Source organism: Manacus candei, unplaced genomic scaffold, assembly GCF_025592945.1.
Source record: "Manacus candei isolate 608988 ecotype Guabito, Panama unplaced genomic scaffold, ASM2559294v1 h1tg000082l, whole genome shotgun sequence".
NCBI classification, from domain to species: Eukaryota; Metazoa; Chordata; class Aves; order Passeriformes; family Pipridae; genus Manacus; species Manacus candei.
In genome coordinates, this window is record NW_026138130.1 from 353,331 (window position 1) to 369,793 (window position 16,463).

The window sequence follows — 16,463 nt, forward strand, 5'->3', positions numbered from 1 at the left end:
CCTGCAACCCTCACAGAAAGGCACAGGAAACCTCAGAGATCCTCTCAGTCCATCTCTGCCAGAAAAAACCATTTTGTGGGTGACCCAAGGGCAGCCAGGACTGTGACCAAAAGGAAGAGTCTGTGCATGAAGGCAGAGGAGGAACCCCCACATCACTGACAGACCCTCGTACCCCACTGTCCCATGGGGACCCTAAGCAGGCACTTACACAGGGACACATCCTGCCATCCATCCCACAGCACCTTCTTGGGAGCAGAAAGAAGATGGAGGGCTGAACTGCTGCTCCAGGGGTAGCAACACACCAGCCACTGCCCCCATGCCCAGTGGGTGCTGTCAGCAAAGCCCAGCTGAAGGACCCTGGGCAGCACCTACTTATTGCTCTGAGCTCTTGCCCAAACGGCTTTGGCATTGCCTTCTGTCTCATCACCTGCCTCTCCCCTGGGAGGAGGGAGAGGCTGAGGAGGGGCTTTATTAAGGAATGTCCCACAGGTGCTGCTCACCTGACATCATTCCATGTAGGGACAGAAACCCCAACCTATGTTGGTTTCATCAGCAGCTTCACCCTCTTGTGCAAGAGCAGGGCAGGCCTGAACTGTCAACGTTCATGCACCATCGAGGCTCTTTTATGGTTTGATAAGGAGCAAAGGAAGTGCAGTAAACAGGGAGATAAAGCAGTGCAGAAAGGAATGTGAGCTCCTAGTGTCCCCCCAAACAGGTCACCTGGCCGTTGCCTGTCCCCCTGATAATGCCTGAGGTGGAGGGGCAAGGGGAGGCTGATAAGCCAGGGGCCCTGGGGACAAACATGGCACTGATAGACGCGGTTCAGGGTCAGAGCCTTCATGGGCACCACAACAAACATTTACTCTTTGATGCCAGGGTAGCCAAAGCAAGCCTCATTTTGGGGTCAGCTGCGGGTTTTGATGACTCTGACCCCGAGGCTGCAGCTGCTGTCGCAAGCCCTTAGCTCAGGCTGTGCTTTCAGGAAGGTCAGGAGGGAGATTTACAACGCCCAAGACCTTCATTTTCCCTCCCTCTTTATTAGTTTTCTCCAGAGCCTCTCCTGCCCTGGGCCAGCTCACTGGAGACCCAGCGGAGAGGAAGCATCGCCCAAGCTCTGTTATTTCGGAGGGTCACATGCCCACTTCCCCAGTAGCTGGGTTGAGTAGCAAACACTGGGGCAGCACACTGGCATGTCCCTTGCTAGCAGCCAGTGCTCCAAATCCCTGTCTGGCCAAAACGGATTTGTGGTGCCCATTCCAACATCTGCAGCACACTCCCTGGAGAGCTGCAGCTGCCTCCCCAGCAAGACCTGGATCCCACTGCTTTCAGCTGTGCTGCGTCTTTGGGAGCCCCTCCATGAACTGCATTTTGTGCCAGCTCCATCTGAGCCTGTTCAGTTGGTTCAGACAGTGTTGGGAGCTGTGTGCTGGTGCCTCTGGATCAGACCTGCATGGGTGGCCATGTGAGCAGGGCAGTGGGGTGCAGGCTGTGTGGCTGTTCCCAGAGAAAGGAAGGAGGATATGAAAGCGCCCTGTAAGCATAGGGAGAAAAATCCAAGATGCTTAAAGATGTCATTTAGCTTGACCTCTTATTATACCTCCTGCCATTATACTTGATTGGGGGCCAACAAATGTGTCTCTGTCTGAGGGCTGACATGTGGCAGAGGATTAAGGGAGGGCAGGAGGGTGGTTTCCCTGCAAAAGCCACTTTGGGTGACCGAACCATCCCACCTGCAGCATCCTCACTCAAGTGCTGTTTTAGCCAAACTCATGTCTGCCCTTCCACCACACAGCACAAGCCAGACCCATGTGCACAAACCAAGACTGCTGTGCTGGGAACACCTGGCCAGGAGTTTGAAGGACAGTGCTGGGGCATCACGTATCTTCCCATGGCTGCCTCTTCCAATGGGTTCTGGTGCCCTCCAGAAACCCCTGCTGCTTCCCAGACCCTTTCACCATCTACCCTATCCATCTCCTGATCTTGATCTCTGGCCTGGACTGGCCCAGGGAGCCTGGTCCTGGCCCAGCACTGCCTGGAGTGGTCCCAGCTAGTGCTCAGTCATGGCAGGCATCCCACAAGGGGTGTCTCTCTGTGGGGAAGGATTCTGAGTTCTGGTGGAGCAGTTGCTCTGCCAGGACAGGGAGGTTGGCTTAGCAGAGCCACTTTTCCCCGCAGGCAGAAGTTCAAAGTCTCCATGCTGCTCTGTGCTGGGACATGGAAATGAGGGAAAGGAGGAAATGGTTATTCCTGGTCGTGATGGATACAGCTGACTGCTCAATCTGATCTCCCAACCAGCTGCAGAGGGACGGGTGCATAAACACACACACGTACATATTTATAGGCGCACTCGCAGCAACTCATTTTGCCCAAGTCCCTCAAGATGTTGCTCCTCTTCTTACTTTCACTCTTCAATTTCAACCCATCTCTGAGCCTAAAACTTTGCTCCTTCAATGTGAGGTCTTTTGGAGAAGCTAAAATAGCCAGACCTGAAGTCGTTGATGCCGTGGTAAAGGTACGTTCGTTTGCTTGGATGAGACAGACATTGAGTTTTCTGAGGGTTTCTTAGCTGTGGAATCTTGAACTTTATTTATCTTTCACTTTATTTTTCTTTTCAAGTGAAAAAATGAGTGCATAATTTTAAAAAAAAAATACTCTGAAAGTAAAAATCAGCCTGTGGTTGAATAGGATGTTTGCTGTTATTTTAGCCTGCGTGAGAATATAACAGAAACAACATTTGCTCTTTCCTTTGGAAAATGGAGTTAGGAAAGGAGAAAAACCTCAGTGCTCAGTTAAAGTAATTTTCACTTCAAATCCACAGAGCTTTGTTTTGTGATACATTATTTGCCTTCCTTATGTGCTAATCATTCTGAAATATTCTTGTCTAATTAAACCTATTCTCAGGACAGCAGAGTATCTGTCATATTAGAGTCTGGTACAAATCCGAAAAGCCCAATTGCTGTGAGCAAACCCTCACCACCAGGCTGCCTCTGCAGCAGCTGAAGATAACTCTGCCTTTTAAAAGAACCACATTTTAGACTCTTAGCTTTTGCAAGTGCCCTCCAAGGTGCCACAGTAAGGGAGAACGTGGTGCTTGGCATTAGTGGGATGACTGTGTGTCCTGAATGGCACCAACAAGGAATGGCACCACGTAGTTGGGTGTTAATACTTTGATTGCAAACTGCCAGAGAAGAGGGGGTTGCGTGGGCTTTGCATTTGCAAACTGCTCTTCTTGTACTGTCATCACTGTGGGCAATATCTACTAAATTATGGGTAATTTAGGTAATTATGGGTAAGTTTCAGGGGGCAGAAAGGGGCACTTTTTTCCTGACAGAAATCACCCACAAAGTTTAAAGAACGATGAAACCAGGGGCAGAGAGAAGCCTCTGACCATGCTGGGCTGAGTGTGAACTGGGCTTTCCCATGGGGAATCCCAACAGCAGCTGCAGGAGCTGAGCCCTGCTGTCCCTCTGAGCTGTGCAGCCCTGCTTTCAGAGAGGAGGTTGCTTTGGGCCCCAGGGGCTATTTCAGAGGGTCTGCAACAGACTGGGGCAGGTGAGTGCTGACCGTAGGGAAAGGGGGGTGGGCAGGGGCAGCCCCCCAGCAGTGGCAGGGGGAGATCAGGCTCATGGCAGTGGCTCTTGCTGCCCCTTCCCCTCCACACTTCCTCCTCAGGGGCACGTGCAGAAGTTTTTCACTAAATCTGAAACCACTCTGCTCCTGAGTTTCCTCTCCCAGCTCATGCTGGGGTGTGCAGCTGCTCAGAAAGCAGAAGAGCTTCACTCCAGCCACTGCTCCCCTCCCATGATCCCAGGCTGAGTGCCACTTCTTCCACAAAGGACTTCCCCCACACCAGTAGCCACTTCTTTCTAACCCCTTCCTAATCCTCCAAAACCCACCACATGTGAACTTCCTCCTGCTCCTTCCCCTTGCAGATCATTTCTCGCTGTGACATCATGTTGCTGATGGAAATAAAGGACAACAAGAACCGTGTTTGTCCTCTCCTAGTGGAGAAGCTCACCAGGTAGGGTGGCCAAGGGCAAATGGGCAAATATTGGGAAAGATGCTTGGCAAGAGCCTGTGCTCTGCTCAGTGCCACCCTGCTGGGTGGCAAAATCTTAGGATTTGGGCTCTGTCCCAGTGTCAAGGAAGGACCGAGCTCTGGCAGTCCCACTGAGGGACAGGGGCAAAGCCAGCTCCAGACCACTGTAGAACACATTTTTAAATCAGTATAACCAAGTTAGATTCAATTTGCTACAGATTAATTCCCAAAGGAAAAAAGAAGAGAGGAGAAATGACCTCACCAGGCTGGTGCTGCAGCAGGACAGCCACCTGCCTGCGGGGCTGGGAATTGCTTTAGATTAGGGATTGACAGCCTGGAGTGACAGTCCAGACAAAACAGCAGCGTTTGGCTGGCTGGACGTGAGACCCAGCTGAAGGAGAGACAGAGGCTGCAATGAGCAGGGAGAAGGGTCCAGCTCCTGAGAAGGGCTTAGTGTCTTTACCCACCTGCCTCTGAGGTCAGGCAGGCAACACACCCTTGGGCACAGGCAAAATTACCTCCCTCTCAACCACTTTTGAGTGCAGAAATGAACTCAGGATCACCTCTTTCCTTCCAGCCAGCTAGAAGAGCCAAAGGATGAATACAGGTGCATTGCCAGCCAAAGGCTGGGAAGGAACAGCTACAAGGAGCAGTATGCCTTCATCTACAGGTGAGTGAGGCCCCTTGCCGACAAGCCAGCCCTCATCCTGCCCTCTGGGTCACAGTCCCACAGAGACAGGCTGGACATGGTGGTGGCTTTGCTCTGTGGGAGCTGGAGATGTGCAGGCTTTGTGGGTGGGATGGGCTGTGCCTGGGTGTGGGGATCATCCCAGACACAGCCACCAGTGCTGCTGTATCTGTCCCAGACCATGGCCCAGGGTCTGGGTCCGAGCATGGAGTCAGTGTTAGACAAGTCCCAGCGAGCCACAAGTGTGGCATTCCCTATCCTGTCCATTCTGCTGCAGGCAACATCTGGTATCGGTGAAACAAACCTACCAGTACCCTGACACCCAGCCTGGGGATGAAGATGTCTTCTCCAGGGAGCCCTTTGTCATCTGGTTCCAGTCTCCAAAAACCGGTGAGATGTTTCAGAAACATGTCATTGTCCCACTGGTGAGTCATCAAGGCAACACTGGCTGGACCCAGGCATGTCAGGGGAAGGCTCCAGGGGCCACACCCAGACCCCATGCTGCTTTTCCTTCCAAGAGCAGCATTTTGCCTTTCTGGGAAAGGCCACAACCCCAGGAAAGCCTCTGCTGCTGCAGGCAGTGGGCTGGTGGATGCACTCCCTGCCTCTGGCACGGCCCGGGAGCAGTGATTGCCATGGGTGCTGGATCAGGGTTTGCCTGCACTGGCACAGCATCTCAGGCTCAGCTGAGTGCCTGGAGGGGGACACTGTGCAACCATACAGAGACTGCCCCTGGTCCACAGTCGGAACAGAAACTTCCTCAGAAAAAAAACCACCCTTGCTTCCAAGTCAGTCTCTGTTTCTTTGTGACTGATTCTCTGTTTAACCATTACATTTTTTCTGTTCTTCTGCCTTGTTTTTAAGCTGTCAATGAGTTTGCTATAATCCCTCTGCACACCACACCAGACACTGCAGTGCGGGAGATTGATGAGCTCTATGATGTGTATTTAGATGTCAAACAGCGCTGGAAAACCGAGGTTGGTTGCTACATCTGTGTTACTAGCAGGGCTTTGGTAGAGTCACCTGGCAGGCTATTCACTATTCACACCTGATAATCTTAAATCCACTGATAATGAGACCCAGGTTTTGAGTATCTCTTTGATGTATTTTCGCTGAATTCTCCATATTTGATACAGTAAACTCGATCTCCCAATAAGACTGTTATCAGCATGCCCTGGTGTGCCCAGCAGAAAGGAGAAGTCCCACTGCACTCAGAGAGTGGCTGCTGTTAGAGCTGTAATGGCTACTGGGAGCATCCATGGACCTTAGAAGTCCTTGTCAGTTTTCTTTTGAAGAGCTGTCCTCATGGTAACTTTGGAAAACCTCCTACCTTCCAGAACTTCATCTTCATGGGAGACTTCAATGCTGGATGTAGCTATGTTCCCAAAAAGCAGTGGAAGAACATCCGGCTGAGGACTTACTCCGAATTCATCTGGCTAATTGGTGACAAAAATGACACGACAGTGAAGAGCAGCACGAGCTGCCCATATGACAGGTAAAGGGCCACTGCCAAACCAATCACTGGTTATGACTCTCTGATTAAAAAATATATCAAAAGGTGTCAGTAACGGACAGAGAAAACAAACATACATGAGGCCATCAAACAGTGTCCAGGGGAAATGTGATCCAAATGCTTCTAGTCAGGAGCACAAAGCACTTTGCAGACCTGTTGGTGAGTAGGTTTGGAGAACAGGCAGGATTCCAAGCAAGAACCAGCTCTGGCTCAGGTGGGGATAGATGGCAGGCCATTCAGCAGCACTTTTCATCCCCAGGGAGCTCTGCAGACACCTGGAGGAAGGTGCTGCTGCCTGTTCTGTGCCAGCTTTGCACCATGACTTTGGCTCTTCCATTTGTAATTTGGATTGACAAATGCAAAGCCAGGTTCTGCCTGGGGAGGGGACACCTCACCTTCCTCTGGCATGTGGCAAGTCCTGCTGCCACTGCAGTTCCCTCAGCAGGGACAAAAGATACATCAGCTGTTAGAGCCCAGAGTCCTCTTGCAGAATGAGCTTCTGGATCTAAGGAGGACTTCACTGAGACTCCAGTCATTGGTGTCCTGTGTGTTTTGTATCCAAAGCAGGGCTTTCAACTTCCCAGCACTGTTAGGTGGGTTTAGACAGAAGCCATTTGACATTGGCTTCCAAGAGCAATGCATGCCAAGATATTTAGATGCCTCGCTGCCAAGGAGGCACCTAAAGGAACTGGCATGTCTGGGTGGGAAGCCCATGGGCGAGGACAAACTATACAGCAGGGCAGTGTGGCTGCTGCTGCTCAGGCACCTCATCACAGCACCCCATTCCCTTGATCCTTGCAGGATCGTAGTCAGCGGACAGAAGCTCCTCCAGGCTGTCGTGCCACATTCTGCCAACATCTTTGATTTCCAGAAGGACTTTCAGATGACTGAGGAGCAGGTAGGCACAGCACAGCCTCTGCAGCAGCGGGGCAAGGGCTAACACAGGAGTGCAAAGCCAGTGGTGTCCAGGCAGTTCTGAACATGGTCCTGGCCATAAAACTGCTGCATCTTCCCAAAGTAATGCAGTGCTTGCGTTGCACCTCCCCACATCCATATCCCACCCGGGACAGGGCTGGGAGAGAGCGGGAGTGTCCGCTCCCAACCCTCTGTGCCCTTGTCTTGCAGGCACTGGGAGTGAGCGACCATTTCCCAGTAGAGTTTGAGTTAAAAGCAAAAGGTGGCTTCTTCAACTGGCTGAGATCAAAGTTTTCAAGGAAGAGGACGCCAAGGAAGAGCCGCCAATCAAGATGATGATGATGATGCTGAGTCCTCATCCATGGCGTGGAAATACACAAATGCCAACAGATCTTGTAGAACACTCGTGTAAATATACTCACAGCAAGTGGAACACCCCCCACCACCCCCAAATATTTTGTTAAAGTTCAAATATTTTGGGTGAGAAGGCAAAATAAACCTTCAGGTTATTTTCTTATTTTCTGTATGCAGAAATAAACCAGCTAGAAGCAGCACACTATACTTACTGTACCTGTTGCAAATGTAAGGAGCTACTGCAAGGGTAAAATGCTTCCATGCGCTTTACCTGCAACACCTGAAGGGCAGGGATCTCCACACATTCCTGTGGGCTATGGAGCTCTGCCACTCCTCTGCAGGGGCAGAAGAATTAAAAGGGCTTTCTGCATCTTGTGTGTGTGTGTGTGTGCCTCAGAGCTGCAGCCAGCAGGAGTCTGTGCCCTGGTGGTTTGCAATGAAGGATGTTGCTGAATTTAGAGTATTTCTCGGTGGGGGTTTGAAACTGCTCACAGCATTGAGGGCTTGGGGAAAGACAGACATTAAAGACAGAGCAGCAAGGGCCCCTTTTCTGCACTCCCTCAGCCCAGAGCAGCAGGAAGCTGGTGGTTCTCACCCCTGCCTGCCCACCTGCAAACCTGAGACATCCTGTGGATCCCAGGTGACTCTGCTGCCAACTGAGTGTCATAAAATTCACATTTAAAATCTGATTTCAGCATCCTGACATGGAAGTGAACTGCATCTCCCCCTTCAAAATAACCCCTCTCCAATGCAGCTTGAAGTCCTCCAACGAACCAGATTTTAATGACGATTATTTAACGTAGTGGTGCAGCAATCTGTTTTCCTAGCTCAGCCCACAGGCTGTATTTAGTGCAAACCAAACCCTGTCACACAGATGGCATCCGAAAAGTGGGAATAATCCAACTGTTAGTAGAGGCAAATATTCATCTCCCTTCATCAATGAGCCCTGGCTTGCCTGCTGAAGGGGCAGGGAGGGCAAGAAAGCAAGAGGGGCTTTGTGAAGAGGAAAACAGTTTGGCCTTTGTGAAACTGTTCAGTGAGAAATGAATTTGAAGAAAGAAACTAAATCAAGAGAAAATGATCCCAAGGGGGTGTGTGCAAGGCAGACAACAAATCCTCCAACTTTCAGTAGCAATTAATTTGAAATCATACAGCATTTCATAAGCTCCCTCGATTATACTGCGGTCAAGGCAAAGGAAAGAGCCTGATTTAGAACAAATATTTACACTGAGATTTTTATAGAGATGCCACTGTCTGGCTGACAGCAGTGATGGCTCATGTGAAGGCTGAAGTCAGCCTGAGTCTCTGGCCTCATGTCTTGCTCCTACGTAAGTCCCTTCTGTCTCTTGGCTTTCAGAAAGGAACAGTGCACAAAGGAATAAATCACGCTCCAGGAAAGCCATAATGGGCACATTCAGTCATGAAAAAGATGTAATTCTGACTAAGTTTTACTGAAAATATTTGTCCTTATTTGCAATGCTGAATACAGTCCTTTACCCAGCCTTTGAAGATAAGAGTTGTAGCCAGAGAGCAACCTTGGGAGTGATGTCAGTGCCTGTTGGTTTGGAGCTGTGAGCCGGGTTTGACTGGGATAGTAGCTGGATGGAGCTGTGTTTTGGATTTGTGCTGAAAACCTGTTTGATAACACAGGGATGTTTTTGTTACTGCTGAGCAGCACTTACACAGAGTCAAGGCATTTTCTGCCACTCACCCCACCAGTGAGTTGGTTTGGGATGCACAAGAATTTAGGAGGAGACAGCAGACCACCACTGACACAAGGGATATCCCATGCCATATGGAGAGACAAGCTCAGCACACAAAGCTTGGGGAAGAAGAAGGAACAAGAGGACGTTCAGAGTAATGGTGTTTGTCTTCCCCAGTAACCATTACGTGTGATGGAGCCCAGATTTCCTGGGAATGGCTGAACACCTGCCTGCCCATGGGAAGGCAGTGAATGAATGCCTTGTTTTGCTTTGCTTATTAAACTGTATCTTTCTCAACCTACAAGTTTTCTCAGCTTTGCTCTTCCGATTCTCCCCCCCGTCCCACCTGCGGGGAGTGAGTGAGCGGCCGTGGGGCTGAGGTGTCGGCTGGTGTTAAATCACATCAACCTGCTGTTGCAGAGATGCTGAGCATTTGACCAAGAGAGACAGCTTAATACAAAATGATGCTCCCCCATGGAGAGCTGGGACACAGTTTTGTGGAATTCACAGCAGAGAGACAGCATCTGCACTCGGATTGTAATGTTTGATAGGGGATGGGAGGTGTCCAAAGCTCCTACTGTCAGCACAGTCTCTATAGATATTCTTGTGTTTACTCCATACATTCATTAGACGTATTATAATTACATCCTAAAATGTTTAACAGTTCATGTCATCTCTAGATTTTCCTCAGTGGGGATCATTACCCAGCTGTTCCAACTGCAAAGGGGTTTTCAAGTTGTTCCAGCCTGCAGGAGCCTCGATATATTCTGCAGCCAGAACAAAGGTTCTCTTTTTGATGAATGAGGCTTCTTGAGCTTAATTTATGATCAAACAGAAGTTTTACACTGTGAATCCAAAATTCCTGGAAAGACTTTATCTCATGCAAGCCAGGTCTCAGATCATGGGAGAGAAACAAAGAGGCTCTTCAGAAACTGAAAACTCTGTTTTCACCCCAGCAGCCCTGGCCAGGAGAGAACACAGAGCAGACAGGGTACAGCTGAGCAAAAAGTGCTGAGATCCCTCAGGTTTGGGTCTTGGGAAGCCCTTCTCCAATGCATGGTGCTGGAGACATCCTCACTTCCTGCAGACCCAAGGTCTCCACTGCCCCACAGAGAGACTTCTCCCAGCCCACAGAAAGTCCCTGCTGCCCTGCTCCCAGGACGGAGCCTGGGCTGCTCCTCACCCTGCAGAAACCCACACAAGGATGGTTTTTACTGCCCTGGGGGTGTGAGTCCCTTAGCAGGGAAACCCCCAGAACCCACAGCAGCAGCCCAAGGCAGGACTGCCTCTTCTCTACAGCCTCCATCATCTCTGCTGGCTTGGTTTGTCCATCTGCACTTTCACCTGAAGAGGGCTCATGTCCTCCTGGCCTCTGAGCAAGGCTCTGCCTACCTCCTTTTGCCTCCTTTGAGCTACTGGCAGCAATGAGCACACAGAAGAGCTGGTATGAGACCCCACGGGATCCTGGCTTGTTCATTCAGGGTCTGTACATCCCCCAGCACAGACTGATGGATCATGCACCGTGACTGAACCTGCAGCATTAGGGGAACATTAAAAAATTATATATAAACCATCATCAAGCAAACATGCTGGGATGTGCTGTTTAACAAACTGAAGGATAGGGGTCAGCTGGACCAGGGGTCATCCCCTTTCTGCACCATGGTAAGTGAACCCAGTTCTAGAGCTCTTTGGCACAGCAATATCCACGTGCAGCACAGCCTCTCTTGTTTCAGTTTACATCCACATTTGTTTTGCTTTCCTGTAAGTTTGTGCATGAATGCACACAGACATGAGCAATTCAAGCCTGAACACCCTCCAGAGCTCCTGCTTCTTCCCCACCACATGGGCGATGGGTGAAGAGAAGGAGGTGCCAAAGCCACCACTGATGGTGTTTGGGCTGGGACACATATACATCCCGTGTCTGGACATCCAGATCACAGAATCAAAGAGTAGTTTTGGATGGAAAAGACCTTTAAGATCATCGAGTCCAACTGTTAACCCAGCACTGCCAAGGCCACCACTAACCCATGTTCCTAAGCACCACATCCTGTTTTTTGAACGCTTCCAGGGACAGTGATTCCACCACGTCCCTAGGTAGCCTGTGACAATGCTTGACAGCCCTTCCAGTGAAATATTTTCCCCAATATCCAATCTAAACCTCCCCTGGTGCAACTCGAGGCCCTTTCCTGTAGTCCTGTCACCTGTTACTTGGGAGAAGAGACCGACTCCTACCTGTCTGCACCCTCTTTTCAGGTAACTGTAGAGTAATAAGGTCCTCCCCAATCTTCCTTTTCTCCAGGCTAAAACCCCTAGCTCCCTCAGCTGCTCCTTATAAGATGTGTGCCCCAGACCCTTCATCAGATGTACACGTGAACAGATGTTTGGCCACGTACAGATGTGCAGCAAACAACTGAGCTGCAGCCCTAGAAAGGCTGTGTTGTGCTGTTGCACAGCGGGGCCAGTAGCACTGATAGCAAAATCAAAGGCAGAAAAATCAAAGAGCCTACCAGTGTGGGATTGCTAAAACCAGCAGTTGGTCCAAGCCCAGCTGCTTCATGGCTCCCTCAGCCTCTGGAGGGATTGTGGGGAGCACTTGGTGCCCCAGGCTGGACTTGGCCACTCACTGACTGAGCATCTGCCTCAGAAAAGGACCAGGAGGGGAGTAAGGCGTCCCTGGGCAACCCAGGGGGAGCTTTTTCTGTTCCCCTGTAGCCCAGAGCTCAGTGGTCCCTGGGCGGGGCTTTTCTCTGCCAAGCAAGTTAGGGAGATGGAGAGCAGGAGGTGAGGACAGCAGTCATCCTTCTCGTGCCTTTATTCAATAGGAAAATAATTTGAAAAATCACTTTTCCCCCCTCCCTCCCTCTACCTATGGGTCGTTAAAAGCATTTGCAAACCTCCGTCAGCCCCTTGCCCAGAATAAGGCGTTTTTCCCTGCTGCAGGGCGCCTGCCCACTCCCCGCCATGCGGAGCCACACACACATTAAATATTAGCAGAGCCCCCTCTGGTGGCATTGCTGTAAGTCCCAGTGTCCGTGAGAATTCCCGTGAAATTCACACCCAGACCCCTCAGCAAACCCAGCCACGCCGAGGAAGCCGATTTCACACTTAACTGGGAGCTCGTGGATCTGCATCCCCCGTGTGTCTGCATACAGACCTCTTCACTCACTGCAGAGAGCCCGTGGCTGACCCCCATCCCTGAGCCCACCGTGTCTATAAATGAGTTTTGCAACAAAAAGGGAGCACTTCCTTGGCTCCAGGGCTGGTTATTCATTGCCCAGGGTTATTTAACTGGGAACATGCTGCGATGACCTTCACAAGGCAGCCCTGCTTGCAGGCAGTGGCTCCCAGGACCTGGTGCTGGGAGCTTACAGGACACATGTGCCCCAGGGACCCGTTGGTGTCCCTGCCATACCTGCACCAGGAGCATCAGGGCAGCTGGCTTGGTCCAGCAGCAGCCACAGCCTTTCCTGCCTGCCCAGCCCCTCGGGATGTCTTACAGTGACTGCTTCTGCTCTTCGGTGGTTTGTACCTGGTTTTGGGGAAGATGTGAGGCCGTTCTGGCCACCAGCACCACCATCCCTTCTCTGCCACAGATGCCACCAACCCCTTCTCCAGTGCCAGAATCACAGAATATCCTGAGTTGGAAGGGACCCACAAGGATCACTGAAGTCCAACTCCTGGCCTTGCACAGGACAAAAATCAGACCATGTGCCTGAGAGCATTGCCCAAAGGGTTTGTGAACTCTGTCAGGCTTGGTGCTGTGACCACTTTCCTGAGGAGCCTGTTCCAGTGCCCAACCATCCTCTGGGTGAAGAATGCTTTCCTAATATCCAGCCTAAACCCCCCTGAGCTGGGTTTAGCCCACGCTCCTCTCCATCATCCCAAGAGTTCAGGGACACAACCTCTGCACTCTCACCTTGTGTATAATAACCACAAGCACCCTTTCTCTGCAGGCTGGTTTTCAGCTGGTGAGAAAAACAAGGTTAAATAGTTTGTGTGTCATTTTAAATATAATGTCTCAACTGTCAGTGTTTGCAGGGGCAATTTTCTGTTAGACAGGAGACAGATTTATAGGAATTAATTTTCATATTGGCAAAGTAACCAGAAACCTTCCCCGAAAAGCTCTGCAAATGCCGGCATTGAGACATGACCGCTTTTTGTGCCTCTCTGCTGGGAGGAGGGCCTGACCCCAGCCATTTTTGGGGGAAGCCAGATGCAAAATCCCACCCCCCAAACAAAACACCCTAGCTGGATATTTCTGTCAGAAAGAAATACCTCCCTGGCAGGGCCAGCTCCTCCATGGGGCCCGAAGGACTCACAGGCTTCCAGCTCAGCAGGGATGTAAATATTTGCAGTACCAAGGTCCTGCAGAAAGGCAGCTCAGCGCAGGAAAGAGCTGTCAAACATACCTCTGGATCCTGCTAAATCATATTTTCCTATTAATTTAAAAAAAAAATTCATAAATACTAGCCTTTCATTCATGTTATATAAAGAATGTGCTTTAAATTTCAGTCAAATTAATAGCGACAGGAGTTATAAATCCACCCTGATTTAGTGGCAATGTTTTTTCTAAGTGTGCAATATAAATTCACAACCATGAAAATTAACTCTGAAAGTCTGAGAAATTCTGAAAAGCCATTTAAAAGCATTTTCCCAGGAGGCCCTGGGGAAACAGCCCAGCACAAGAGGGGAGACTGGCAGTGGGGCTGTTTTGATAACCTTCAGCAAAAGGGACCTGGGAATATTAACCATTACTGTGGAGGAAGAAATTGCTGTCTCCCTTCCTGCTGCTTTTCCAGCTTGGATGGAGCCGTGAAGATGTGGCATCTCACAGTGGAGGGAGGATGGGAATGGGAGTCACTGTAACACAGAGGAAAATTACTTTTAAAAACAAACCTTTGCTTACAGGACTGTGGGATGCTAAAGGTTCAGGTACCAGGTGGGTTTGCTCCCAGCCTGCCGCAGTACAGCAGGGCTGGGTGCCCTGGTGCACGTCCTGCACCGCTGCTGTTGGCAGCAAAATTCCAAACACTCCTTTGTGCTACTCTGGATGTGGACAGGAGATGTGAAAAACAAGAAAAATAATTTAAAAAAGAAGTTCCTCCAAACTGGCTGGCACAGAGCACAGAATAAACACCTGAGGATGCTGCCAGCAGCTTTGCAAGACCCCATCCCTTGCATGCCAGTGGGTCCAGAGCTGTCCCTGACCTGGCAGAGGCCAAACTGGACAACCAGTTTCATTTGGCTCATGGGAGAGCATGGCACAGCCAGCTGTCATAATAACAAATGGTTTGGAAAGAATCTCTCCTCAAACAAACAAAAAACACTGTGTAAAAAAGTATCATGCCATTCCCTGAGTTAAGTTTCGTGCAACTCGATCCCAGTTTCTGTAAAGTGATGTCTGTTTATACATAGCCACCTTGGACAGGCTTTTAAAGGTGATTTATACACAGTTTGCTCCCTTTTTTTTTTTTAGGTAAGAAAGGTGCATTGTCTGCCCTGCAAGTACATTTCAATATGGGGCAAAAAAACTAAATTGAAAAATAAAATCAAATCAGTTTAAAACAAATACATGTAGAAGTTAAAAATGAGTAGACAAAAAAGCAGTTTCTGGATTGGAAATTTCACAATCTCACTTTCCACAGACAATTAGAGGGAAAACTAATTACAGGGTTTGCATAATCAAACCCAGAGCTCTGCTGAGCAACAGCCCCAGTGCCCACATTGCTAATGCACCCAAGAGACTCAGAGCAGCTCAGGGCTTTTTGGGGAGTGAAGGGAGATGCAGCTTGAACACACAAAGTGCTCTGCAAAGTCCCAGGCCTGGGGACTGAGCACTACAGTAATGTTTCCAGAAAAATTAATTATACTAGATTATCTTCATATATATATATACATATAAAATAATTCAATTATTAATTTGAAGCAATCAAAAGATTAAATAATTTTAATTATTAGAATAATCATTGGAATATTTTAAATTATTAGAATGAGTTAATTAATAGTAATTATTTAACCCCAAAGCTATTAAAATTATTTAAATACATATATTTAATTTATTATAGATACTCACAGCTGCACAAGATGAAATGCAATTCTCAGTTTTGAGCACGCCCCAGTATACGAGATATTTGCCATGCTGGCTGCAGAGACATGGAGGTAAGCAGGGACACCCAGAGGGATCTGAAGAGGGAACCCCAAAGCTCCCCAAACCAAAGGAGGCGGCCAGGGGCAGCAAATGCAGGTGAGACCCCAAGGTATGGCAGGAACAAGCACAGCACAGGGTCAGGGGCTGCTACAGGGCAGACAGGGAGTGAAGGACAGTCTGAGCGTGCAGGTTGTGAGGAGCTCCAGGACAGCATCTCTACAGATCCCTTCTCTCTGCCCATTGGGATGTACAAGTGCATCAAACCCCACTGACACCAGGCAGGGGATGGAATGCTCCAGAGAGTGACCATCCCATGGGAACTGGTGTGCCCCAGGGACTTACCTTCCACCACCCACCGACACATCCAGTGAACCTCCCGGAGGTAACAGAGGGTCCCAGTGTTCTCCTATGTGGCCATGCCCTGACTTAGGGGCTGCCCTGGGTCAGTGGCCACCAGGGGGTCCAGGTGGCCACCGAGAGCACTGCCAGATCCAGCAGAGCACTCACAGGACAGTTTGGGCCAGTTGAAGAGGGATGGATGAGTTCCCAGTGGGACTCACAGGCACTAGGTGGCCAAACCCTGCTATTTATTAACCTGCACCAAGGAGAGACTATAAACAACAAAAAAGAACTTAAGTTCAACCAAAGTGGCAGAAAAACACTTCCACAGCTAAAGGCAAAAAAGTACTACCAGTCCTCTGCCTATAATGAAGAAAGTGCATCTTGTACCATTGCAAGGCTACCCAGCAGGAGGCACTGGGACACCAGTAACCCAGTACACTGACACCCCAGCCCCACAGCTGCCTGCTAAGGTGGGCACTGCACACAGAAACCTTCCCGGTGCCAGAGACCAAAAGCAGAGCAGAATGTTCCCCAAAGCACCACTCTGTGCCCAAGACAAAGTCAGTCCTCAGCTGCCAGAGCTGCTGGAGGTGGCTGAATGTTGTTGCCAAAGATCAACACAGCCAAATTACACCAGAAGCTCTTCTCATCACCGCCACTGGGTGCTTGCTCTCCTTAGCAAGGTAATTTTTATGGACACTCCACCACAGCTGTCAGTGCCCAGGCAAGGCAGAGTTGGTCACTTGAAGCAGAGCTCAGCT

At 49.8% G+C, this 16,463-nt stretch overlaps 1 protein-coding gene across 1 annotated transcript; it reads left to right on the forward strand.

Moving 5' to 3' along the window:
* Positions 1-2,311: 2,311 nt before the first annotated feature.
* On the forward strand, positions 2,312-9,516 carry DNASE1L3 (deoxyribonuclease 1 like 3). The gene is made up of 8 exons (XM_051811368.1): positions 2,312-2,512; positions 3,933-4,021; positions 4,617-4,709; positions 5,005-5,117; positions 5,592-5,704; positions 6,065-6,222; positions 7,042-7,138; positions 7,366-9,516. Exons 1-8 carry the CDS (start codon positions 2,381-2,383, stop codon positions 7,489-7,491), a joined length of 921 nt encoding a protein of 306 aa, XP_051667328.1. The 5' UTR covers positions 2,312-2,380; the 3' UTR covers positions 7,492-9,516.
* Positions 9,517-16,463: the final 6,947 nt, after the last annotated feature.